We start from the raw sequence: 27,535 nt of genomic DNA, 5'->3' as shown, positions 1-27,535 counted from the left end.
ATTACGACAATTTTTCTTTCTTTCTTTTGTACCATCTCTGTGAAAGAAAGATCAATTCGAGATATTTTGTATGAATAAAGGCACCTGGATGCGTGAACATAGATATAGATAAATTAATCAATTATCACATTTGACAATTCGTAGAAAAAAATATAACGAAACCCTAATTGTCGCGCAGTATGCGCCCGTCTCACTTAACTCATGCATGCACATTTTCTCGATTGTTCCGGATTTTAAACGGATTTCATCCATACTAAATAATAATAATAATAATAATTAATAATTAATAATATTTAACAATAAGTAATAATTACTATTAATAATAATTATTATCAATTTATTAATTAATAATATTTAATAATTAATAATAATTATAATTATTAATAATTAGAATAATAATAAAATCGATTTAATTCCTATCACACGTAAACTCGTAAATGATATCGTGGCACAAAAATCGCTCATACTGCATTAAAATTAAACAATTTTTACGAACGTCTTGACGAGTCTTCACGATGCATTTATTAAACAGATCGAATATACTCTTCGTATATGATAAAAAAGTGGCAGTACTAAATTAAAAAGCCACCCTGAGGATCAAAACAGCTATGGTTAATGTAATTGAGGAGTTCGTGTTCTGACATGGAAGTGAGTTCCTGAGGTAGCATGTTGCCCACGTCTTCAGGCTTTCTCACGGAAGAACCAGCAGCATTTGTTGCTGTGTTTGGTATAGATGCATTAACGTTCTGTCTGTTGGGAGTAACAGGTAAAGCAACAGGTGGCGATTTGCTAGCGACTTGCTCAACGATATTATTTTGCCCAGAAGGTGACTTTGGTAAAATCCCTTCCATAGCACTGTTCATTAGTTGAGCGCTTTGAGTCGCTACGCTGTTTAGTATATTTTTTGTAGCAATGATTGCATGCGCCGTGGTCGTTGTGATCGGTCGATTGTTGATAATATCTTTCGTAGCATTTGTAATAACGTTGTTGATAGCTTGTTCGGCTGCAGTTGTTAGTCTCTGTTGCGAAGGTTCTTGAGCAGCACCACTAGCCAAAGCTGAACTTGCTTCTGCCACAAATCCTGCTGGTTGACTCAACATTGATCCAATGTCTTGTTGAACAGCTTGTTGCATAGCTTGTGCCGCTTGAGCCTGTTGTACTGCCTGCTGAACAGCTTGTACTTGTTGAACTACTTCTTGAGTTGCTTGTTGTACAGCTTGTTGTACAACTTCCTGTGTAGCTTGCTGTACAGCTTGTTGAACCGCGGGTACAGCTTGTACTTGTTGTACAGCTTGAACTTGCTGTACTGCTTGTTGAACGACTTGTGCGTGTTGCACAACTTGCTGAACTACTTGTTGTTGAGCTTGTTGCACGGCTTGTACTGCCTGTTGTTGTACTTGAGCTACCACTTGTTCTACCTGTTGTTGTGCCTGTGCAACAACTTGTTCGACCTGTTGTACTTGCTGTTGTATCACCACAACCTCCTGCTGAGTTAAAGCTTGCATCTGCTGAATATGATCGGCCGTCGTAGCTATTGTTTCATTTGTAACTTGCAGCGTGTTATGAGACGGAACCGTTGAATTGGGCGTTCCATTTGCGGTTACTGACGATTCTTGTATCGTAACTGGTGGCAAAAGTGCAGCGTTAATTGTTGTGAGTAAGCTCTCATTAGATGGAGACTCTTGAACTGACGCGGAAGACGAGACAGCATTTGCACCAGATTGCACCGACTGCGGAACTGACTGTGGCATCAGAGCTTCGAGCAGCATTGTCTTTACCGGGATTGGTGGACTTGTTCTACTTCCTTGCTGTGGACTGGAAATGGCATCGTCGACATGGTTCATCATGTTTGTAGAATTCGGATTTACTGATTGCAAGGGCGAAACAATTTGATGAGATTCTGCAGCAGAATTCACTAGCACATCCAATTTCACAGCTGCAGCTTGCGCAGTAGGTACTAAGAGACCAGTCGGAGATTGTTGAGTCGTTTGTCGATTGGTTGTGATTATGGAGGCTCGTTGCTGCATGGCATCTACGAAGTTACTTTCAGTATTTTCTTGCTCCTTCACTGTAGATACGGTAGATTCGATATGATTCAAATATTCTTCTACACTATGACCGCTTTGAGCTGGCAATGGTTGTCCTACAGAAGAAGCAGCGAAGCTAGATAACGTATTGTAATCGGATTGATGATGCTTCATACGGAGATCGACAACACCGGCACCCTGAAGACTGCCATTAGAAGTGCTTTCTGCTGGCAATATCGAATTAGTATCTTTGTTGATATGATGTGGGCTGAGAACTTTGACTTGAGACGATTCATGCATACCTCCGAATGTATTCTGATGAGTTGACACCATAGTTAGAGGATGTTGATTATGCATTAAATCCACAACACCAAGAAGATTAACAGCTTCTTGTACTGGAGAACCATTCGTAGGTACGGCTACCGATCTGATTATACTGGATTGTGTGGCTTCTCTGGAATTCTCGTTAACAAGTTGTTGTAAAGGACTTGTTCCCGTTGGACCATTTGCCGTAGGTGTTGGTATACTTTGCATACTATTATCACTAAGCATGCTATTCTCGCTGTTCTCATCAAGTACTTCTGTCTTTAAATTGTCCGGAAGAATTAGCTGCAGATTCGAAGAGGAACGTCGATTTAGAAGAGGATTCGCTATTAAGGATGGAGGTGGCATCATTACATCGGCTGAGGAATTCTGACAGTTTGGTGATTGAGAGGCCCACATCATTACTGGTGTTACTTGAGACGACGTAGCTGCTGGGGGAGGACTTGGGTCACTTTTAAGAGCTTCTGGTGACTGAGTCGGTGCTTGTTGAGATTGCATGGTTGTCAAAAAATTTGATGTTGCTGTGGCGGCAGGAGGTACCAAAGCTGAAAAGTGTTGAACATTTTTATAATTCGGAAAATTGTTAAGCAATATTATTGGACTTTGACCACTCACTATTGGCGGGGACACCGGTTGTCAAGGTTACTGCTGAAGGAGATGTTGAAAGAGAAGCAGTCTCACCATTTGTTGTAGCGAGTGGTGGCGTAATAGATTCGACCTTACTCATTGATTGTTCAGAAGAAGTGGATGCAGCCGTGTAGAAAAAGGTGTGTGGTTCGCTTGTTTTTCCCGAAGACATTGCATAAAGCTTTACACTTACAGTTTCCGAAGGAGCCAAGTCTTGACGTCTATAAGCTGGCACAACGCATACTAAATGAGTTTGCTGAAGAAATTCCTTATCAGGTAAAACGGCACATTCCCAATGTGGTTCCAAATTACTAGACATATCGTTGTTATCCAATTGAAACACTATGCGAGTGTCTTTTAAGAAATTCTTTCCCAAAATAAATAATTCTAATCCTCCAGTGCACGGGCAGGAAGTTAACGATTTTTTACAAATTTCAGGTATACCTGGTGGTTGAGCTAAAAGATCAAATCTTCTGTTAATTTTTATTCGCGTTATTGCAGTCTATTAACACTTTTTATTTTTTGCATATATAATATCATTTTACATTTTTGGGTACTCACTGCAAACTATAGGTTGCGAACAAACTTGCAACGTTTCTGTAATACCATCCGAGTTCGTAATTGTCGTTCGGAAAACCATACGACATCTTGTAGATTTTTTCTTGCTTCGTCCTTGAAGTACACTTGCTTCTTGAGGGAATCTGTGTTCTACATCGACATTGCGCTCCTTTAAGATACCGACGCAATCGCAGGTGACAAGCATATCTTTCGAGGGATCCATATCCACTTCGATTACGATCGTGCCATCGATTTTTCTTTCGATACAAGGCGTTGAATTTTTACCGCTAACTCGACAGGCTTGGTAAAACATGTGTGGTGCCACTCTGCCAAGATCTGTGCCGATGAAAACTTGAAGAGTCGTCGGTTTGTCGTAACCGATCAAACGTACGATGGGAAATCCGTTTCCTGTGCGATCTTTTACTGCTCCCCTTGAACCTTCCGTTTGATAACGCGCACGGTGTTGCTGTTCAGGCTGACAAATAATTTGTAATTGCACCTTTCCATCTATAGACGTACTAGCTGTAAAATGAAGAAAGTCCTTTTTAGAGAAATGTATTTTTCCAAAGATTCGATATCGACGTTTGTATGTTCGATGCCTACGTTTTTCTTTTCTTTTTAAAATTGTATGGTGTAAACTTGTATGATGTACATTGATATCGCGTTTGGTATCAAACAAGGTGTGCGAATGTTTTCCTTCGGCCGAAGAATGCCGGTTCCTAAACATAGAACGATAACGTATCTCGGTAGTAAAAATCATGAGGTTTACAATTTTGACGGAAATAAATCAATAGACGACACTTTGGTTTCAACGTGACAAGGCTTAACCTTTTCTTGAAGATAATTTGATGTAAAAATAACTAAATTCGTAAGCATCTCATAAGAACGAACGTCGTTTAAATTTTTCGAATTATTTTATAAGAATTTGAAAACGTACAAAGTTGCGAAGTGAGGGTGACGGGGCCTTGGTGCGTTACCGGTGAGCGTTTACCCAAAACACCCATGGCTGGACGAGGTTTCGTAACACCGATGACTCTTCCTACAGTACCAGTGGTTCCATTTCCCGTTCTACCAGCTGAGATCGCCATAAGACTGATTCCATTGCTAGTACCTCTACTCGAAGTTTTTCCTTCAGGACTGCTGGAGTGAGAAACCTCAGGAAAAGAAAAATTTGCATCCTCGGATTCGAGTTTTATATCCATTTTTCTTCTCTTCGAGTCCTCTTCACCGACACCGTTCCATGCCTGGTAATACAATAAATTCTTATTAATATCACAATACAATAATTATAAACTATTAACTGATTTTGCGCAATCGAAAGATTAGGAGAAGAAACCAATGATCTTAGAACTTTAGGAAAGCCTTGATCTTTCGATCCTTCATGAAATATATAGACACGACCTATATGTCCAGCGAGCTAACAAGCAAAGGCAAATTGATCGTCATAAAACTTGCATGAGTGTTCGTGCACCATGCTCGGTTCAATCTAACGAATCAGAACATCCATTGTGCGGGTTCAACCACCGTCAGATAGTACCGTATCATCATCCAGTAACGATGTTAGCAAACGGACATGTTGCTACCATGCGAGTATTTACTAGTGGTGCAATCAAGGATGAACATTCGAAGTGGCTTTTAGAGGCTTCGATCCCCGGCTTCTTCAAGCTCTAGCGATAGAAGTTTAGAACACAGTAATGTTATTTTCATTTCTCATGGCCCGAAACTAGCACAAAACATTTATATATCCTCGGCATGGTACTCGATAGATCTGTTAATAACTACAATCGATAGCTTTTGGTTCGCAGGATCTCATTGTCAGATTATATCTGACATGAGAGTGCAAAAGATCACGAAGAACCCATTACGAACGAACATAAACATCTGCGGGAATGAAGAATACTTGCTCACGTACAATCACCGACTATGATATTCTGATAAGATGCGAATGTACCGCCACTTTACACTGATAATTGTTGATAATAATGCAGCTGTTGCCTCGCGGAGAATTTTATCGGCTAACGGATAACCCGTGGTTCGCGTATACATAAATAAACAAATACCTTTGGCAAGTATACAAGTGTAACAATATATTTTTGCTATCGTACGACAAAATGTTCAATGAGAAATTCGTTAAGTTTTACTATGAGTAAATTGATTTTCTGATTGATAGTTAAAATAAAAATGAACCAACGTTAGAAACGCTGAGCTGTTGCTGTCGTTCTTCAAATCCAAGACCAGAATCGTTCGAATTGTCGCAAGTGTCTTGCACCGAGTTAACTACTCTCGCTTCGTGATCATCCGAATTTTGAGCGGTGCTACCGCTCAAAGAAATCGATGGAGTTCTAGACTGTTGCTGCTGTTGCTGCTCCCGTTGCTGATGAACGGCTCTCCTATTAATTAAGTGCGTTCGATTGTTGGGTGCCGTGGAACTCCTTAAAATGGATCCTGTCACCGTGGACGATGAGCCTCCTGCATTGTTACCTGAAACATCAAAAAATATGAAAATGTAACGAGGACGTTTGATTTGCTAAGAGTTATTCGTTCGACCTTTAAACACGTCCGAGAACGTACGGTTTATCTAAATCAGTTATTATGTTTTTTTTTCATATACTCCATTCGATTTATGTAATTAGACTCGTTGTAGAAATATTGTTGACTGGTTTCTTATGAATAATTGATAGACATGCGACGCACTATTTATTTTTGTTGGAGTTTACGTATAATCCGTAAATAAAATGATCGCAAGGAAGACACAGAGTGTTATTGTATTAAAAAAAAAAAATAATAAAAACATGAGAAACAGGAATTATTATCGGAGGCGCACGAGACATCGATGTCAATAGTGCCACGTTCGTAGAAATTTGTACGGATTTTCGGTAGTGTTTGTTCACAGCTTGTACACACATGAGATTACTATCTGGTCGATCAAAGTCCAACGATCGAAATATTCTACAACTGTGGAGAAAGAAGAAGAAGAAGAAGAAGAAGAAGAAGAAAAGAAGAAGAGATAGGCGCTGAGATATGTAAGGCAATGAAGAAGCGAGAAGAAAAATGAGGATGTTGACGTTGATATTCCTGATAAAAATGGCAAGAAAGAAAGAAAGAAAGCAAAAAATTAATTCTTATGAGAAAGAAAAAAGACGAGAAGGTGAGAAAATACGAAAATAAAGATGGCGAAGAGAAGAGAACGATAACGGTGAAAAAAGAAAAAGAAAAAAAAAGGGAAATAAAGGAAGAGGAGATTGGCAGAGAAAAGCAATGTCGAATGATCTAAGTATAGAACATCGACTGCTGAACGGAATAATTGCGTAGGGGTAAAGTTGCAATCGCGAACGCAACTGGTGGTGCTGGTGAAACTGGGGGTTTCGATTTACCCCGCCTCATGAGTTCTCTTTCTCTTTCTCTTTCTCTTTCTCTTTCTCTCTCTCTCTCTTTTTTCTCTTGCAGAGTGTGGAAGAATATGGAGGGGTGAGTACGGCGACTAATGGGCGCTTGCACACACTTGCAAGATGCATCAGTGTGAACGTCGAGGAAAATCACGGGACGATGTCAACGACCCACAACACACGACCCTACATTTCCAATCTCATTGCGCTTCACTTTTCTCCACCCATTACCTCCCCCTTCAGCCTCCCTCTCGCGAGCCTCGCGGATCCTGCAAGTGTTATTTGTCGTAGCAATATCGATCATATGCTCAGAATGCCGCTTCATTTTTTTCGACATCAAAGTATTTCTTTCTTTCTTTCTTTCTTTCTTGGGCTATCTCTTTTTTTCTTTTCCGTCTGCAACAATTTTTGACAAGTTGACCAGCTTTCCGTGTTTAGTTCAATCTAACGATTACTCATGACATTACTTACATTAATTAATCATTTAATTATCTACACAAATTTAACTATGAGTCAAACTTTTTTGTTCTTATCGTTCGTTTAGTTTTTTGGTTAATGGATATTATATTACTTTAAAATCTCACGTTCTCCTATAATTGAAAATATAATTTAGCCAATCTTCGAAGACCCAATCTAATGAATTTGTTTAATGTACCGGTCGTTTTGTTATTGTCTCTAATGACGGGTGTCATTCAAAATTCGAGATGTTTTATAGCCCTTGCACGTTCTATTGCAATAACAAAAAGAATTCTAGTTTTTCGTTTTCGTAGATCGACTTTACTTTTAATCGTATATATGACGTACCGGTTAATGACGTTAAAGATGACAATAAAGATAAGGAGGAGATGACGATAAACAGAATTTGAATTTTGATTGACATCATCCCGCTGGTAGAAAAAGGAGGAGGAGACGATGAAAGGAAGAAGAAGAAGACATAAGAAGGAGCTACCCGAATCAACCGTGAATATCTGTTTTCATTCGATTCTAGATACATACAGTTGAATATAAACAATAAAGATAATGGAAAGATAATAAAAGGTGTCACATTTTTAATTTTTTGCGGGATGTAATTATAATATAGTGCGTACTGTTATTAAAACGTTCGCATGTGATGCATGATGCATCTAAATAAATTGAAATGTTCTGAAAATAAGGATCGTAGGGGCACGATGGAAGGATACCGGTTACATGCAACTTGGTTGGAATATGAATTGGGCTTTCCTTCTTTCTTTTCTTTTTTTTTTCTTAGGTCAAACTCAGTTAGTATTTGCGTCTCCTTGATCGTCCTCGGCAGACCCGACCAGAACCCCGAGCATGCATTTGTGAACGTTTTCTCTCTCTCTCTCTCTCTCGATAACAGGATCGATAAACATCGTTACTATTACATTGTAAATAGAGCAGCTCGCGCTAACTATGACGCCTCTCGAGTCTCAAGGATATTGTTACCTGTTCATCGTTGGATCGATGCGCTCGATCCTTGTCGAATCGAAAGTATTTCCGTGCTACGAGTTAAGACGTCTGTTAAAAGGACCCCCATGACGAACTTTTTCCGATCAAACTCGCGAAAAATTCCACGCTTCTCAGTTTTTCCCTAACAACGATAAAACGCGACAATTCGAATTCCAGAATCGTTATTCGATTAACATTAGACATTTAATCAAATTTTTCTACCAAATATAAAACACCTTTCTTCTCCCATTCCTCGTTTCTTTTTTATCCCGCAATAATCTCCAGCTATAACGAGTAATTCGTTCGTTCGCAATGTCTGCCAATTTAAATGCGACCTTATCTGTTTATAAAATCAAGATAAGATAGCAAACTTTCTTCTGGTTGCTTCGAAATTCGCTATAGATATGCGGTACATTGACCTAATGCATTTCGAAGGTAAAGATGTTAATAAAAAAGAAAACGCCGTTCAAATTCGAGATTATAAGAAAACAAACATTCACATTAGAGATAACTCTTGACGAGAGATATACGCGTTAATTAGATACCGGAGAGAAAGAGAGAGAGGAAAAGAAATAAAGAGAGAGAGAGAGAAAGATCGCGTGTCATTAAATTCGTAAAATTTTGTCTGTAAAGTCGCGTGAAAATTTAACACTGCTCTCTCTCTCTCTCTCTCTCTCTCTCTTTTTGTCTCTTTTTGCTTATTTTTTCTATTTCTCGTTTTTTTTTCGATTCCTAAAAAACTATTACGAAAGAAGTTCGTGTGACACGAAGACTGTCTGTGTACACTTAATGACATCGCTGATAGCCTACTTAAAAGCTTGAGATAACGCAGAAAGATCCGTACTCTGGCATGACGGTGCACACTAGTGCTTCTGTTCGAGGCTATACAAATTTTCGTTTAAACGATGATCCTCCTTCTCTCGACAATCGTTACTCGTTGTCGCTCGTGTGTTGATAAGCGTATTCGATCTATCGGCTGGTTACTCAAGAACATAGATAACAGGATAACCGACTCCGCCAAATGTTAAACACGTTTGATCGAATAGACGAATAAATTAAACGTTTCAATTAATTATTAAAAATAGAATTTAAAATTAGAATGTGTTATGAAAAAAAAAAAAAAAAAAAACTAGCGTGTGTACTTATGTACGCATGTAAGAAGTTATACTTCTTTGGCGTATCAAAACGAATATAACCTCAATAACCTCAAAAATAACTTCAAAAAAATAACTTCAAAAAAAAGAAAAGAAAAATAATAATAATAATATATATAAGAGAGAATAAAAATATATAAAAATATAGATATCAGTCCACACTAAATATAAGGGAGATATATCGAATTATTTTATACGTCAACGGTCATGGCGTGGTGGTAGCACTAGTTCCCCCTCGATCATTTAAGTCAAGCAGCGCTAAGTACGATTAGTACTTGGATGGGTGACCCGCTTGAGAAAAAAAAGAGGAGGGAGAAGAAGAGAAAAGATGACGACATTTTTCATGCCGTAAATTTGAAATCGCTTTGCCGCGCATCGTAAATATTCGACAAACTTCGTGGTGTCGTTTTTACAGACGCTTGGAAAAAAATCACACTCCCATCACATTTTCCCAAACGCGTCAAAAGAAGTATATAACTTCAAAAAAGAAAAAAAGGGAATTCAATCGAAATTAAACGACACGAAGGTTGAATAACGAGAATATTTTTAATCGATATAATGATATTGAAAAAAGTTAAAGAAAAGATATTATAAATTGGGTATCACTGGAAACGATCACTGTGCAATTTAAATAAGATCAACGATACGTACGATCTGTGAAGTTTTGGTAATCGATCGATCGATCTTCTTCTACTTGCAAATTCAAACGATTCGCGGAGAATGATCATCGAGATCTGTCGTAACGATGATACATACATACTTATCGCAGATAGCTCATCTTATCGATGACTCTCTCTCTCTCTATCTCTCTCTCTGTCTTTTATTGAAAAAAAGAACGTTACACTACTTACAGTGGAACTAAACTCCTGATAGTGTTCGACCAATTGAGTCAATGTAATTGATAGTCTAACATGCGGGTTTGCGTATGTACGTGCTATATATCTATTAATGTAGACATAGACACGTCGACGTAATGAAAGTCGAACGCGCGTGCTTTCGACATGGCACATGCTCAAAACACGTGCGCGACGCGTAGCACGAGATTTTAATCCGACAAATCGAAATTCGAGGGTACGAGGGCAAAGTAAAAAGAAGAGTAGTAGTAAGTAAAGATTCTCGGACTGGCCAATCCATTTTAACGAATAACGACAACTTATTTTTATCTCATTTTATTTATTTTTTCTATATTTACTTTACCTTAATAATAGATAATAAAATTGAGATAAATTCGTGAAGATCTTGTAAATCTCGTTATCGGTTAAGTTTTTGTTTTGGAAATCAATAGAGGACAGATCTTTTTATGAAATGTTTAATCTTTTATATATATGAAGAGACTTCGGTATGCAAGAAAATGTAAGAAATGAAAGTACTTTTAATTTACTTTTAACCGATACAAGTAAGCGCGGTTAAAATATTATTAATTTAATATTTGTATGAGTTCGCTAGCGATTAATTAAAAAACGATAAAATTTCGTATACGAAAGCGTGACAATGGAAATAATTTTGTATTGAAAGTTTTATGATCGAAATAAATTGGATTAAAATATATCTTTGTTTTGAACAAAATTAATAAACACGAAGATATCCAAAATGTCGATTAGTAATTTATTCAACCTGTTAACAAATGAGGAAAAAATATAATACGTATATACGTATATAAATATTAATTTCATTCCAACTAATGCAATAGTTTAATGCACGTGTTTTCTAAGAAAAATGTAAATGTTTATACCATAATAAGATTAAGATCATTTAATTGCAAGACATCAAAAGCTCGCAAGAATACTCGAGAAAAGAATCTACACATTATTTTTGGACTTTCTTCTTGATCTCAAATAAAAATACAAGGAAAACGATAGTGTGAGATAAACGACAACGACGACGATAACAACAATGGCGGATGATACAAGTCTTCGAGGTAAATTCACTCCTTTCGTCTGTCCAATGAACGATCTATGTTAATTCGATAGACATTTTAAGATAGGACGATTAGAGAGAAACCTGTTTGCTTGCTTTGTTCATTCTCATTAAATATCGATAATGCGATTGCTGAAATGATCTTTAAGTTTTCGTTTATTATTTCATCCTATCATTTCCTTCACATATATTTTTTTCTAAAGCGAGTTTAACCTAAAAATATTTATTTGTTTTTTTTCTCGGTAAAATAGATCATAGTCTCGTCGAAAGAAGTGTTTTTTTTTTTCGCGACACGATCGAGGATGACGAAAGGAAACGGATCGAAAAGGGACGAGGGGCGAGAGGGAGAGCGAAAGAAAGAGAAAGAAAGAAACTAGATGATTTCCAATAATCGTTAAGATGACGGCTTTTAATCGTGAATAAGACGAAAGTGCATCGGCAAATGACGAGTCATGCATTCCCTGGGGCTTTTTACAATCATAACGATTCATGTCTAGGATTATTCCATGTGTATATACACACATATACACGTAACACTTGCAAGTACGTAGAATATGTAGATGGCAACGTGATTAACACGTAACAACGTAATCGAAGTTAAAAGCGTGTATACTCGATCATTCGGTAATTACGGAACAAGATTTTTCGGTTTGTATTTTCCGTCGAAAGAAGTTCACCTATAGAATTCGTATCTCGAATTTAAACCATATGCTATCCGACAAGGACAGATCGAATCTTCCTAAGAATTCAATATGGAGAATACGAAGAAATTTGTAAGAGATAGAGACAAAAAATGGTTGATTTTTTATTAGAGCAAAAGAATCGGATAAATGTTTCTTTCTCTTTCTTTCCGTTTCTCTATCTCTTCCTCGTGAAATAAGTGAAGGTTATTTTTTATACGCGAGCACGTCTTCGGCACGATGATTTTACTCGATTATGCGTGTATAATGCAGGTACAAAATCCGCGAAAATGTATTAAGCTTATGACAAATATTCACGGAAATATAATACAGAAAAATAATGAAATCAGAAGAAAAGAACAATTATTTTAATAGATTATATTCTCTTCTACAATTTGCGAGACAAATTTAGAAAATATATATTTATAGAATAAATATTCTATAAGTGATAGTTTATAGAAGAGAGAGAAGTACAATAAAATGAATGATATTATATTATTTGTATGCTTCTTATTTCGTTTACGTAATTGAGACGAGGAAAAATGTGGTTAAGAATCTTGGTGGAAAGACGCGCTTATTAGACGGAGAAAGCGGAAGAACAGGATTTCAATAGGTCAAATACGAAGGAGGCTCGATCATATATACATATATGTTAGTTATGTATTAATCTAGTTGTTTATTTTTTTCTTTTTTTTTTTTTTTTTTAATACTCGAAAAAATATTACCGTGAAAATATAGATCCGTCGATAATGAGGATTTAAAAGAGGTCGGTCGAGGAAGTTGCAATATCATCCCCATGTGTTCGTAACAAGGACTCGTGGAAGTGCCACTGCTGGTCCTCCGAAGTTCTTGCCTTCTTTTTTCGAGGTCGGGTGCCATCAGAAGCACCTCGAAAATAAAGTTTTCACAGCAGTCTTTAAAGCTGCCAATAGCGTATATCACCGGATTAATTTACCAAGTTGTTATCGATCAATTATAAACGATTATTATTCTTCTTCACAGTTTTTTTTCAATAATCCTTCCTTTTCTTTCTCTCTCTTCTTCCTCACGATTAGTCACACAGAAAAACTACCAAGAACTCGGAATATATATCGGTTCAATATATCGAACCGTGGACGACACTCTTTACTAGTCATCATTTTTTTCCCCACGAAAAAAAGGAATGAGAAAAAGGAAGAGAGATAAGAAAGGAAGCGTTATATGAAGATTTTTGTAAAATCACGTAAGCAGAGCACACTTTGCACTTGTGTATCAATATATTCCCGATTGTATTATCAAAATAAGTAAAATGAAATAAGTTTGGAAAAAAAAATAATACATACAGAATGGAAGCAGATGGAAATCTAAGGACGGTCACGTTTAACAACAAGAAGAGACACGTATGTAACGAGTATCGTGCTCGTACTGTCGCGCGTAGTTTCGTACCAAAGCCGGGGAGCGTGGTGGCTCTGAACGAAGCAAGTAAATAATCCCCACTCCTGTCTATTTTCCACTTCCCCTTCACCCCACCACGTCCCTAGACGTCGCCAATGTTGGCGTCGTCATCGTCATCACAGTCGTCTACGCTCTCCCCCCTCCACTCATTCTTCTTCTCGTCAACAACATTTAAACTCCCGCCAAAAGCAAAGAACTCTGTTTTAGATTTTTACTCACGGAAATACATAATTGGAATGAGATTAAAAGTTGGATGAACATTTTTGGCTCGCATCAGCGACGCAAACTTTACCATGCACACAATTCAATGTTTCCAATGTATAATTAATTATCCGTTTAACTTATACCGTGCATTTATTAGCTATACGATTGTATATATATATTTCCTTTTATTTTTTCTTTCAAGAACAAGTTGTTCATTTTTATTCCGCAGATAGTCGAGGTTTGATCAATGCCTCGTGAAATGTTTAACAGAATGAACTACTGTATTTCTTCGATCTATATCGAAATTTCGTTTTAAAACTCGTAATTTAAATTATTTATAATTCATCAATCACGAATCTAATGTTGGTTTTTTTATCTCTCTCTCTCTCTCCTTTTATCGTTATTTGATTCTGCTGTTTGCTATTACGCATGTTTCGAATACACATTAAAACAATACGTAAAGTATTTAAAACCTAAGTAAATTTAGAATTTTGTGTGATACATATGTGTTTTCTTCAAACAAATCGTTATTTTATTTTTCTAGTCTCTTTTAAGATCTAATTTCTTTCCTATAAATAACTGACAAAAAACACATCTAACGTCGAAGAAACACATGAAACGTCGAAGAAATATTTCGAAAGATATCGTTAGCTTCCTAATTTTTTTTTTCGTGTACTAATTACGAATGAATCATTTTGATATTCCTACAAACAAAACGTAAAAGAAACACGTTATTTCGAGAAGAATGCTGAAAATCCTCTTTTCTGCAATTTATCTCCGAGAGACAGTTGCTGTGTAATAAGTAAAAGTAATGGTTAAAGATGGCACTAACATCAAAACTTACTTGATAAGATTCGTCGGAGGAGGCGTCATTTCATTTTATCGTATGTCAACAATGTTTTGTACTTTTATTGTTTCAGAACGATATAATCATCGGTATCTCTTTAACTATTGCTATTAATGTAAATCAAAATTTATACTTTGAAATGATATTTGTAAAGTATACAAACAAATTATAGAAATATTCAGAAACGACGTATTGTCCGAAGAGAAACCCTCATCACGGACTTTGAACGGTGTTGTGGCGTCGAGAGACCCAGAAAAGGTCCAAAAGGTCAAAGTTGATTTGTTCTACTATCAGCGATTAATAATAATAACGATAATGCAGAGAGAGAAAGAGAAAAGTGGTGTCCAGACAAGGCCGAGTCCTAGCTCGGACATTCCGGTAATTGCGATATATTTGTTGTAAGAACCACGGTCACTGCCCTTTGAACCGATCAGCCCATGTGTGCCTGAATGTGTATGCGTATGAGTGGGTAGAATAGCGTTCTATTAATAATACCCTCGAGACTTGTCGCTTCACCATTGAAAAGCGTGGCTCTGTTTTCAGGTAAGGCGTTAATTATACGTCAAACTTATCCTTGAGATTGGGATGTGTGAATTACAAAACTGTCTCGCACTAATATATAATAAACACGACAAAGACATATATATACAATCTTTAGAATAACGTTATTTTCGTTATGTTGTTCATCTTTCGATTAATAATAAACATTATCGATGAGATTTACAATTTAACGTTAACAAATATAGATATTTTTATTTTGATTTTTTTATTTAGATTATTATCGTCGAAATAGATACTTTTCGATTAATTATTATTCGTATTTTATGCCAATATGCAACATATTAATTATAATTAATCTAATTTTCGAATAAACAATTTTTTCTAAATAATATAACTTTTTCTCTTCGTTAGAAAACACGATATATATTTCGTATATAAGTAATTAGAAGTTCAATTATGTGAATTCACATCCGATTCTTTTTCGTTACCGTCATGCTGACGATTTGTATTCATTCATTGGATTTCAAATGAATTCAGCGAACTTTATCGTAATTCTTGATTAAATATAAATACAAAAATGTTTGTTTTTATTCAATGATCGAGGGGAATTCATCGTCGACCTTCGCAGATACACTCTCGATTCCAAGTTCCTTTTTTGCTTTTCAAGGATAATCACAAAATCCTTCTTGCATTTAGTGAGTCCATGATGACAGGTATTATAGGAAATGACGGTACGATGAGAAAAAGAGAGGACCGTTTTGCTTGAAGAAACACGAACTTAAACGTGATTAGGTAATCAGGAATTGAACAATCAATTAACGAACGTCTTGAGGATTTTCAGGAAATACTTGACAAACTTGACTACACCGACTACGCTTAAGGGTAGTAGAAAAAAAAATATATAAATTTATTGTCAAGTATATAATGATAAGAAATTAATTATTAACCCTTTTTTTATTAGTTTTAGTGTATAATACAATTCTTTTTATATGCTTTCCCAAAAAGGCTTAGTTATTTCAGGAAAAACCTAGGGTTTAATTGAATTATATAATTTAACGCTAACATATATACAAATATATATTAATATATATTAAATATAATAATATATTTGTTCATAATTTTGTAAAACTATTTATTAATTAATATTAGTTAAAATTTGATATCGTCAGTTACCGGTGACCGATATGACGTTTAACTTGTCAAAAGATTTTTGAGGTTATACTTCTTTTGGCGCGTTAGGGAAAAAATGATGAGAAAAACTATTTATTAATTAATATTAGTTAAAATTTGATATCGTCAGTTACCGGTGACCGATATGACGTTTAACTTGTCAAAAGATTTTTGAGGTTATACTTCTTTTGGCGCGTTAGGGAAAAAATAATGAGAGTGAATTTTTCTACTGCACTACTTCATCATTACTATATTTTTTCTTTCATAAGAAAAGCACTCGATGACAAATGAGCAGATCGAATAATTATCATGAAATAATAATTACTATGCGTGGATAATGATTATTATAATTGATTCGATTTACAAATGTCGAGCCGAACTTGACTGTCAATTAAAACTTTAACGATAGTAGTTAGTCTTTACTAATAAATGCAAATTTAACTCTGTGCTCTTGGTAACCATAATGCTACCATTATGATACTCATAGAATAAGTAAATGCCAATGTAATGACGTTTATTGTGGTTGTAACGATTGCCAATTAATTTTATTTTATCCTTACATCATCATCGTGTTTTTAAAATCTTCAAACTAAGGAAAGAAAATAAATCTAAGGGAAATCACAAGCATCGTGACCAACAAATCAAACTTCCTCGAATCAAACTTGACCACGACAATGTTACATAGCGTTTCTTATAAGCGTTATGAGACTGAATCCAATGATTAATCCTGCAATCCGATCGTTAGGAGCGATTAGAGCAATTAGACCAGATGCTGCTGCTTGGGTAACGTTTACTTGACGCACTACACAATATGATCGTTTGAATTGTTTTATCGTACGTTTAATCTCCTTCATAGCGACAAAAAGAAACTACTAAAGAGATATGAATAGCGCATTATTTGTTTTCGATTAAATAAAGACAGCGGTTCTCCACTCGGAATATGTGTTTAGTGGATTTTAGGCACGCATGAAATTGAATAATGATGGTTAGAATATATCTCTTTGTATATTAATAGACTGAATTCTGCTACTTCATAACTGTTCCTTCAGAAGTAACCTTGGGAACCGTTAAAATAGAGAAATAGATAAATAGATGTTTATTGAAATGCTTATGACTAATGACTCATAATAAGACAGACGAATAAATACCAGCAAAACATGAATATATCTAAAGTATTGTAAATAAAAAATAAAAAACATAATTAGTTATATAAATATTTAAACAGATGAGAAATGGTGAAACGAGAAATAGTTATTATGTATATAGGTGTATATATATATACATGCGTGTTGTAATAGATATGAACCGATAATTATAATAATGATAGAAAAAAGAGATAATATGATAAGATGTTAAATGATCTTTAGAGAACGTATTAATAAAAAGAGAGATAGAAATAAGTACAAAGATAAAAAGAAAGATAAAGATTGAAAAGAAAAAAAAAGATTAAACGGGGAATAACGACGCATTATAGTAAAGAAAAACAAATTTTAATGAAAATAGATACCTTTGCGAGAAATTGACAAGAAGAAAATTAAACAAAAAATATCGACGTAATCGGAAAATGATCTCGAGTTTTATCTTATCTCTCTTTTTACCCGTTACGATTTACACAATTATTTACATATTTTTGATCAAGCTCATCTCAAGATTTATATATATCCCAAATTAGGTTGAGCTATGCAGAGAGTTAGCAATTTTTAACAATGATTTGAAATTGAGTAAATTTATTTGGAAAATTGTAATTAAGACAAATGATATTTTTATAATAATAATGAATTTGGTACTGGCTTAAATGATAAATAAAATCATTTTTAGATGATAATAAGATAATATTTGTTATTATAATTGTCGTAAAGTCCGATAAATGAAAATAGTAAAATTGAATGCATAATTTTAAAACAATATATTAAACCGGTAATGTAGTTGTGATACATTTAATATGTTGATGGTTTATTTAATAAAGTAATATAGTTAATATTATATAAAATTGTCATAATTTGTTGAATTTGTTCAATTAAATTACTTTCTAAATAATCTAAATATATCTTGGACTAAAAAATATATATTTTGTTTATTTTTACTTTATCCTTGCAACCAAATTATTGTCTATTTTGCAAAGTGTACTTGTTAGGCTTTGACACAAAACGTTTTAGAAAAATCATGATTCATTAAGGGCGTCAAGAATCGAGAAAGTTTGGGGGATCACTGGTTTGATGTAAAAGTTCGTCTATAGGTTGATAATTTTTTGTAAAATAGTAATATTAAAATTATATGATCCATGCTGTGTTGAATTTATTTTTGGTCATTTTTAAGATTAAGTTTCTGGATAATTCGGTCCAATTGAAAAACCGATTTGAAAAAATCGACCAAAGGGACAGAGTGGATTATTACAATTATTTTCTCATAAACTTAAGGCTACATCCAATGAATGAATTAACTAATAAAAGAATACGATCGATGTTTATTAAAAACCACGCCTAAATTGAACGTTTTAACTTTATTTTTTCATCTAAAAACGATTGAGAAGAGAACAAATTTAGAAAAGAATAGAAAAGTGATTAATATCTTATAAGATTCAACTGAATGATCCATAAGCAAAATAGAAATAAGAAAAGATCTATGAAGAATTTATATTTAAACGAAAGACGATATTAATTGTACATTTGAAATTGATCCAAAAACGATTTAGAAACAAACTCAAAGCTTAAACTTATTCGAAAGAATAAAAGGTTGTACCCTGTGAAACTGGTACAACGTAACTATCGTAACAACACAGATTTCTCGTTTTTCATTTCCCTTCTGCCTATATCTCTTTCTTTCTTCCTCGCGAAAGCATCAACAGTAGAAAGATCGCGAGTCTCGTACGGATCGTTAAACGTAAATCTCGTTTCTCGGCATCGTACGATGACCCGTAGTGTTTATTTATCATCGAGTTCTACGGCATATAACTATTATTTGGTATTCACACGACACGTCTTACAATCCAACAATTATTATCTCTTTTCTCTTTCGTTATTTGTTTGTTTCAAATAGGTTTCGATTGGAATCAACCGAATATCCAACGAATTCCGTTTATAACGTTAAAATATAACGAAGAAATTTGCTCGTTAATATATATTTTCCAAACGAATATTATTATTATTTATTAATTCTTCGAGCAAGCGTGCGATCTTCTTAACTTCGTTATAAATTTTATTTAAAGCACAGAATAGAAGATAAACTCAGAATATCCTTGAAATAGTAATCTCTTCAGATTTAACGCGTAAATAACGTATTAAAGAAAACGAGAAAGATAGAAATAGAGATAACATAGGTCATTTATTTGTCACGAAACTTAGCTTAACTTTTCTTTCAATATTAACTTTGTGAATTCAGGAAATATATTTAATCTGATCTATGATTCATTGATTCTTCAAAATGAAATCATGAGTCGTCTAGATTTGTATGCGTGAGTGTTAAAAAATGTTTACATTTTGTATAACTGTACGTTTTTTAGGTACTAATCAACGGTACAAAATTATGTTGTAATTCAGAATTATCGATTTTCAAATATACCTATGTATAAATTATACAAACTTGTACGCTTGTTTCATAATATACACAGTTTATCGGTCAACTATTGTTATCGGTGATAACTAATGAGCCATAAATAACTGTAGAGTTTATTTGATTTGTATTTTTGTTGTTGTTTTTATTTCTTTTACATACTATAATAATTTCTTATACATAAATACGACCGAAGTATATTTTTCATTTTATCGATAGAAATATTTAGAAAAATTTATCGATACATATATTGGCAAATAAGCGTATATCAATTCTTACATATTACATACGTGCATAAATTTATGCCAAGTGAGCTGAAAAATATTCGTCGCATCCTAAAATAATGTGCATAACCTTGAATAATGTATTTAAATTATGTAGATCAAAAAGAAGAAGAAACACAACGAAAAGTTTGTTTCAACGTTGAAAAGAAACTCACGATCGATATCAAAAGTGATCCGGTCGTTGAGCTCAACTATTCCGAGACGAGGAAACTCACATTTTCTTGGACGCAACTAAAGACTTTATCGGTGGGTAGACGGCCTCCTATCTACCGTGATTCTTACAACTACAAAAGTCATTAATGATAAGCCTCAATCAACGTTTCAACGATCAATCGAGAAACTTCTAATTTCTATCGTCGGATCGAATTTCAAATTACTAGTCCATTATATCAAATATTTATCTATATTCGAGTATTCTTTCATTTTTAAACATGGCCGCAACAATGTTTTTTATTTTTTTTCGATAGAAATTGTTCTTACGAAAAGTGTAACGAACGATTATTATCATAGAAACTGATTTAGATAATTAAAACTATTTTGGATTCTTATGTCTAATAACAAAATTTAAATGTATCTGTGTAAATACTCTAATGCCAGTGGTTCTCAAACCACTACTTCGACGCCATTGCTAAATTTAAATTTTTTTTCAAGGCAACTTTTATGTTGAATTCTAATAAATTCACCTTATAAAAAAGTTAAAAGTTTCTTTTTATCGAAGGATTGACTAAAAATAAATAAAACGCATTTTATTTGTAGAAAAGTCTGCAGACAGTTAATATTAACGATCAGTGAATTAATGATTTGCATCAAATCGGAAAAATTTCGCATTTTATTACTTCGAAACTAGAAATAAAATTATACAAATTTTATTATACTTCGCGGCACGTTGTGAGAAAATCATGACACTTTGGGAATTACTACTTTTATATCTACACAACTAGATAGATTAATTTTAAACTTATATTAAAATTCAAAATAAACATTATAAAAAATCTATGAGTTAATTTAACTTTAATTTAACTTCAAAATTTCAAATTACTGAACATTCATAACACAAATCGCATATACAATATAACACGAAAATAATAATAATTGAATATAAATATTTAAAATGAATATTTAAAAATTAGATATTAAATTAATAAATAATAAAATTAATAAATACAAAACAAGAACAAAGTGTTTTTGATGATTCAAAGGGCAGAGATCTCAGATTACGGATAACATGCTAATTTTATCTATCGTGACAAATATTTCAATTCGTTTGAATTAGATTTTGTTGTTATTACGTATTCTTTTAAATACATTCTGTTGAATAATTCGAATATTATCGCTCGTATTTAAAGATCAGTTTATTTAACGATTTTAAACTTAGAAACGATAAATTGTTTTCATGCCCATTTCTCTTCTCTTCTCTTCTCTTCTCTTCTCTTCTCTTCTCTTCTCTTCTCTTCTCTTCTCTTCTCTTCTCTTCTCTTCTCTTCTCTTCTCTTCTCTTCTCTTCTCTTCTCTTCTCTTCTCTTCTCTTCTCTTCTCTTCTTCTCTCTTCTCTTCTCTTCTCTTCTCTTCTCTTCTCTTCCTTTCTTTTCTCAAAAGAGATTTTACTCAATCTTATGAACTTACGCGATTACACAGGTTATCGGTTAAATCAATAGCAAATAATAATAAATGCAACTTAACATCCGACTTAGCAGGTCACGTGCTGAGTTAATAAAATATATTTATGGCATTTAAAAAAGCGAATATTGCATTTAACAATTTCAAAAAAACTTCAATTTATGCATTATTCGAACTATAGAATATAAAATTTATGTATATTTTTCTTTTTTAAGAGTGTATGAATACAAATATTATATAATATATTTAAAAAATGTAATTCATTTTGATTGAAGTTTAATAAGAAGAATGATAATAAGAATTAATAAGAAGATTAATAAGAAGATGATTATTTTATCATTTTATGAACTAGCGTTTTATCAGATTTTTATAAGCAATAAAAACAATTGTTGTTGGTAATCAACTAATGTTTAGCTAGGTTATGTTCGATTTACGTCGATGATTATATTTTCTAAGACATTTTTATCAACAAAAAATGAAATATGTATGTATATATGTAGAAGTTCAAAATTTATAAGAAGAAAAAATGATAAAATATTCAATGCCAGTAATAAATAAGAATATGTCCAGTAATAAAAGAAAGTGTTACGTAGGTTAAGGTAGAGGTGATAAACAAACATTAGAATGTTAGAACAATAGAAAAAAGAATGGTAAAAAAGAGAAATTATTGCGTAGGTTAAGGTAAAGGTGATAGCAAAAATGCGAAGGTTGTAATACTAGGAAAAGGCAAGTTAAGATAGAAGTAAAAAAAGATATATGAAAATTATAAGGATTGATAGTCAACATTGAATCAAAAAAAAGATAAAATAAAGTATATTAAGTAAGTAAGAGCAATCATCGTGTAATAGTTGTCCAAGTAGATAAGAAGGGTATTAGTATTGTATTTTTTATAATAATAATTGAAATATCTACAATTATTTTCCTCACGGCTGATAATAATCGGCTGAATATATCCGCCATGTTTAAAGGCACAATGAATATTTTTATGGACTACTGTAAGTGCGCAAAATTTCCAAAAAATCAGTGGAGGATCAGACCCCGCCCCCTGTAAGAAATACTGTAAAATAGATGAAGTTTGTAAATATTTTTCATCGTTTATCCAGTAAAAACTAAACAATTTCAGTATTTTAGAAAAATAAGCGTTCTTTTCTAATTTGGCTAGACATCGGAAAAATATATAATAAAATCAAACGTTTGTGAAAAGAAACGTGTTGTTATTTAAGAGAATTTAAAATAAACTTTCTCTTCGTAATAATTTTTATAATCTTTCGTGAAGTTATCTGCTTATAAACACCGATCGACATTTATAATAATAACTATGTGATATCGTTCGTAGACTGTAGGACAAATTTGATGTTAATTAGTTATCGATCTCGAGACGAGCAGATATCTTAAGCACATATTTGCAAGGTTGACTCCGCAACAAAACAAAAGGAAACGAGGACGAAATAATTGGTAAAAATAACAGATTATTGCTAGTTAAATTATTAACATTATTACGTTTCACTATATTATATGTGCGCAGACGGAGCGCGTAAACAGAAATACTCGTTAAAAATAATTGTTTCGTAAATAAATCTGATTACCACGGTTACCTCGAAAAAATAACCAATTTCGAAAAGACTACGCAGTGTTATGATCAGGTATAGTACCATGCTAGCTCACTCGGTAGCAATGTCATTGTTAAACTCAAGTACAACGATGAATTATGTTTTACGAATATAAAAACTATTCGTAATGAGGGGATAGTAAAGACAAAAAAAGAGATTTGCGTACGTGTTAACAATGATGATCGAGCTTAATTTATATTCTATCTTGATGTTTTATTCGAAAAGAAAAAAAAAAGAAAAAGAATTAGTTGACTTCGAAGTGAAGAAGAGGGGAAAAGAGAGCAAAATTTTTCTGACGTCATTCTACTAGATTCTAGTCACTAGTGTAACGCGTGATATTGAGACATCATCAACAATAAATTAACGTTTATCGACCTAACACAGGTATACTTAAAAGCATATTTCGTAAGATCTCCTACCTAGAAGAATTTTTTAATTTATATTTTACGACACACACGTTCGATAAATCCGAACTTCCGACAATCCCTACGAGCTCTCCCTTTAAAAGTTCCTCGTCAAATACTGGCATTAGATTAAAAATATAAAATACACCCTGACAAATCGTGGCCGTTGCAGTTATCAAAATAAATTGGTGTATTTAATTTCAATTATAATCACATTCTGTGAAACGATTTATCGCCAATAACGAAATAAACGAACTGATTATTGTTAGAATTGTTCGTTACGTCCAGTATTACGTAAAATATTAATACGCGTATATATGATTTAAGAAACATGTTTAAGTCAGAATCTCTTCTCCGTCGTTATCATTACAGTTTTCAATAATATGAACATCAACGAAATTTTTCGCTAATCGTGATTATTAATGCAAAATTAAATATAGATCAAGGTCTTGTGATTTATCTTTCATAAGCTTTCAAACGATGTCTATGTATTCAAAAACGTATGATTTAAAAAGTTAAAAAAAGGTTATATAGATTGCAAATATTCGTTGATGTTTACATAGTCTCAAATGCTTCGAATGATGTTGTGAATGGATGAAGCGTGAATTAAAACCCGTTATGTTATTTACGTGATAGAGAATGGCGCATACTATTTCCGTAATAACATCGAAATGTTGAATATTCGTAGGATTACCCAGTCTCTCAGTGAATAGAATTTAAAAAAAGGATAACCACGTTCGTGTTTCTATACGATTTACCTAGTCAAAAACAAAATCGATTAAAATGCATCGTGCAAACAAAAAAAAAAAAAGAGAGAGGTAAAGGACAAGCAAATTTTTTGTCGAGGACAAAACGGACTTAAACTGGTTTCCATCGCGTCGCGATGTTTTTTCGTTGGAATTCTTGCGACGTTATAATATGCATAAATAAATATATATGTTCGTATATATAAATATATGGATAGGGACTTGGAATGACGCACTTAGATACGCTGAAGATAGTAAAGATCCAACGGATAGGATTATAGAAATTCATTCATAGAATTTATAGAAAGCATTGGAGTTGTTACGAAGGTAACTTATACGATCTAACTCGTTAAGACTCGCCTTAGATTGGTGATGATTGAGTCTATATTGCAAAGGCCTTGAATCGCCTCAACACCCGACCAATAACATCACCGTCATCCTTCAAACTCAAATTTTCTATCCTCGACAACACAGCAAATTTATTACAAACGTAATCGTCGTTCGAGATGACACGAATAAAGCTTACCGATTGGTTCTCACCGATAAGAGTTCGCAATAATGCGAGTACTTCATTTGTCCAGTCGAATTTTTATCGGGAACATGAGTACTTTACCAACGATACAGATGATCCATATAGTTTGTTATTTAGAATAGAATTCGTTGATGTTTTAATATCAATCTTTTTTTGGTAATTATTTTTTTCTTTTTTTTTATCTAAAATACTACTTTAAAAACGAGAATTTAAATTTGATAATAATTACATTATTAAAAATCAACACGAGGAGAAAGGAAACAAAGAAAAAGAAAAAAACAGATGTGAAAAGTAGAAATATCACGAAGAAAGAGTTCGAACAAAAAAATCAACTTGATGTGTCGCCGTTTCTATCAGGTTAAAAACATCGATCGGCGTCTTTATCGTCATGACAACGTACGTATACATATATATATATATACATACATACATATAGGATCGCCTATCGGACCGATGTAAGGCGATCCAACACTTTCTACAATGTGTCGCCGCACGTGGCAGCCCATGTTACAGGGCTACAGGGATACCAGGGGAAGGAATGAAAAAGTGCGAGAGAGGGAGAGGAGCGCCGGCGCACACATTACTCTTCTATTTGTTATCTCATCCCCTCCTTCTTAATCTATTCTTATCATAGCGTGCCAAGAATGCACTTTCACGGTTTCGCCAACACGCAACTTGAAGCGTCGTCTGACCTCAGCGATCCTAGTCTCTCTGGCCAGATCCAAATCTTCCTATATAAATGTTTATACGAACGTCTTAATAAAATTTAACATTATTATGTTTAAGAGATAATATAGTCTGTTAAAATAAAAAAAAAAATAAAAAAATACTTTCCTTTAAATATTCATAAACCTGTATATTTCATAGTACCAATCATATCGTTCTAAAAACTGGTATATTTTTTCTATAATTTCTTTCGTATCTTTCGCTATATTAAAAAGTATTCACTTTCCTAAATTCAATAATTGACTAATTTTAAAATAAACAGATGCAAAGTTATAAACGAGTAATTAAAACGACAAAAAAGTTATATTTTACAATATTAAATACAACTAAGGTTTTCAACTAACAATGTTTCTTTCGAGAAAGAAAAAAAATATTAATCAAATGAAATATTGTCTGTATGAAAACGAATATTAAATGCTTATTCCATAAGATAGAACTTTTTTTTTTATACAGAAAATAAAAATGATATAAATGCAACATGATTGCATTGATAATAATTATAGCTTCGAAGCGTCAACAATACCACTAATCGAGGGAAGGGAGCGAAGTTCAAATCCGTCGATAATCACGTGTTTGCTCGCTTTTTACGTGTCGTGCGCATGCGTGCGGATACGCATACGCGGATGCGTAGGCAGAAAAGCAAGAGAACACATAACCTACAAAATGTTCTCGTATATAAATGCAGCATCGTTACGTCGTAACATTATTCAACGTAGTCGGTTAACATAACCTCAAAAATCATAATCAAAAGAAAGAAAGAGAGAGAAAATATGTCATCGTATTGTTCTTTTTGTCAAAACAAACATTTCAAATCAAAGAGAACACAATTTATGTATACATGTATACGTATATATGTATTTGCCAACTGTGATTTACATTTTCCTTGTAAATAAATATATTCTTCTGGTCGAATAGCAAATTAATGAATACGCATCTATATATATATATATATAATATATATATAATTTAATTGTAAATATAAAATTAAAAATGGTGTGTGCGCGCGCGCGCGCGTGATCGTAAAAATGCGCGTGACGTGATAGATCGGTTGGCACGCACCCAAAGATAGTACACAATTCATTTTCAAAATATAGACAACCTACCGAATATCATTCATTTAGAATATAACGGTAAAAAAAAACATAATATTTACGAATACACATAACAACGTCACAAGGCTACAATCCTTTATCTCCCTTTCATATGTTGTTATTTCATGTCTATTCGATTATCTATCTCTCTCGCTCTTTCTTCTATCTTCCTCGACCTTTCCCCGCAGCCCGTTCGAGTTGCTTCTTTCACCTCAAATTTTGTTCCTTTCGCATATTTCTTCGCATTCCATTGACAATCCTTCATATTCTCCGCAGATCTTATCGTGATAACAGTCGAAAGAGTATTTCGACATCGGGCATAGATAAAAGTATGAGCTTAGTTCGACCATCGGATGGTGATGCATTCAGCCATGTTTTGTTCGATAAAGGATGGAAAACGAACTGGCAAGAGCAAGGTACGCAGCAGGGCTATCTCGTCGTGCGCCGGCCGAACCATTTCGCAGATTTTCTCTCTCTCTCTCAGTAGCCAAAAAGCAACGACTTACCGGCCGCGGCTTTGGTGCTGTTCTTCCCATAATGCCTCCGGTTTTTCCTATCCCATAAGCGGCCCTTCACCAACATCGTACACTAGCTTAAACGCAATTTTTCTCGCTCCTACTCTCGCGTCTACGCATTATTATTCACCCGCGGCGGCAGCCATTTGCCCTCTACCTTCTCTCGCATCTCAAAGCCTCTAC

General features: G+C 33.8%; 1 protein-coding gene across 3 annotated transcripts; it reads right to left on the bottom strand.

The window, feature by feature from the left end:
- Nucleotides 1–338: 338 nt before the first annotated feature.
- On the bottom strand, nt 339–27,535 carry LOC122516145 (nuclear factor of activated T-cells 5-like). Of its 3 annotated transcripts, XM_043633718.1 has the most exons (7): nt 12,848–13,563; nt 5,728–6,017; nt 4,474–4,780; nt 3,540–4,058; nt 2,967–3,434; nt 2,330–2,896; nt 339–2,251 (listed from the first exon to the last, which is right to left on the bottom strand). In XM_043633718.1, exons 1-7 carry the CDS (start codon nt 12,999–13,001, stop codon nt 573–575), a joined length of 3,984 nt encoding a protein of 1,327 aa, XP_043489653.1. In that variant the 5' UTR covers nt 13,002–13,563; the 3' UTR covers nt 339–572. The 3 variants fall into 3 exon arrangements, with proteins under 3 accessions (XP_043489653.1, XP_043489652.1, XP_043489651.1); XM_043633717.1 differs by lacking the exon at nt 12,848–13,563 and adding an exon at nt 27,344–27,535 and having other exon boundaries at nt 340–2,896; XM_043633716.1 differs by having other exon boundaries at nt 340–2,896; nt 12,848–13,561.

This window comes from Polistes fuscatus, unplaced genomic scaffold, assembly GCF_010416935.1.
Source record: "Polistes fuscatus isolate 324 unplaced genomic scaffold, CU_Pfus_HIC Scaffold2, whole genome shotgun sequence".
NCBI classification, from domain to species: domain Eukaryota; kingdom Metazoa; phylum Arthropoda; class Insecta; order Hymenoptera; family Vespidae; genus Polistes; species Polistes fuscatus.
This window is presented reverse-complemented; position numbering and strand designations above follow the sequence as displayed.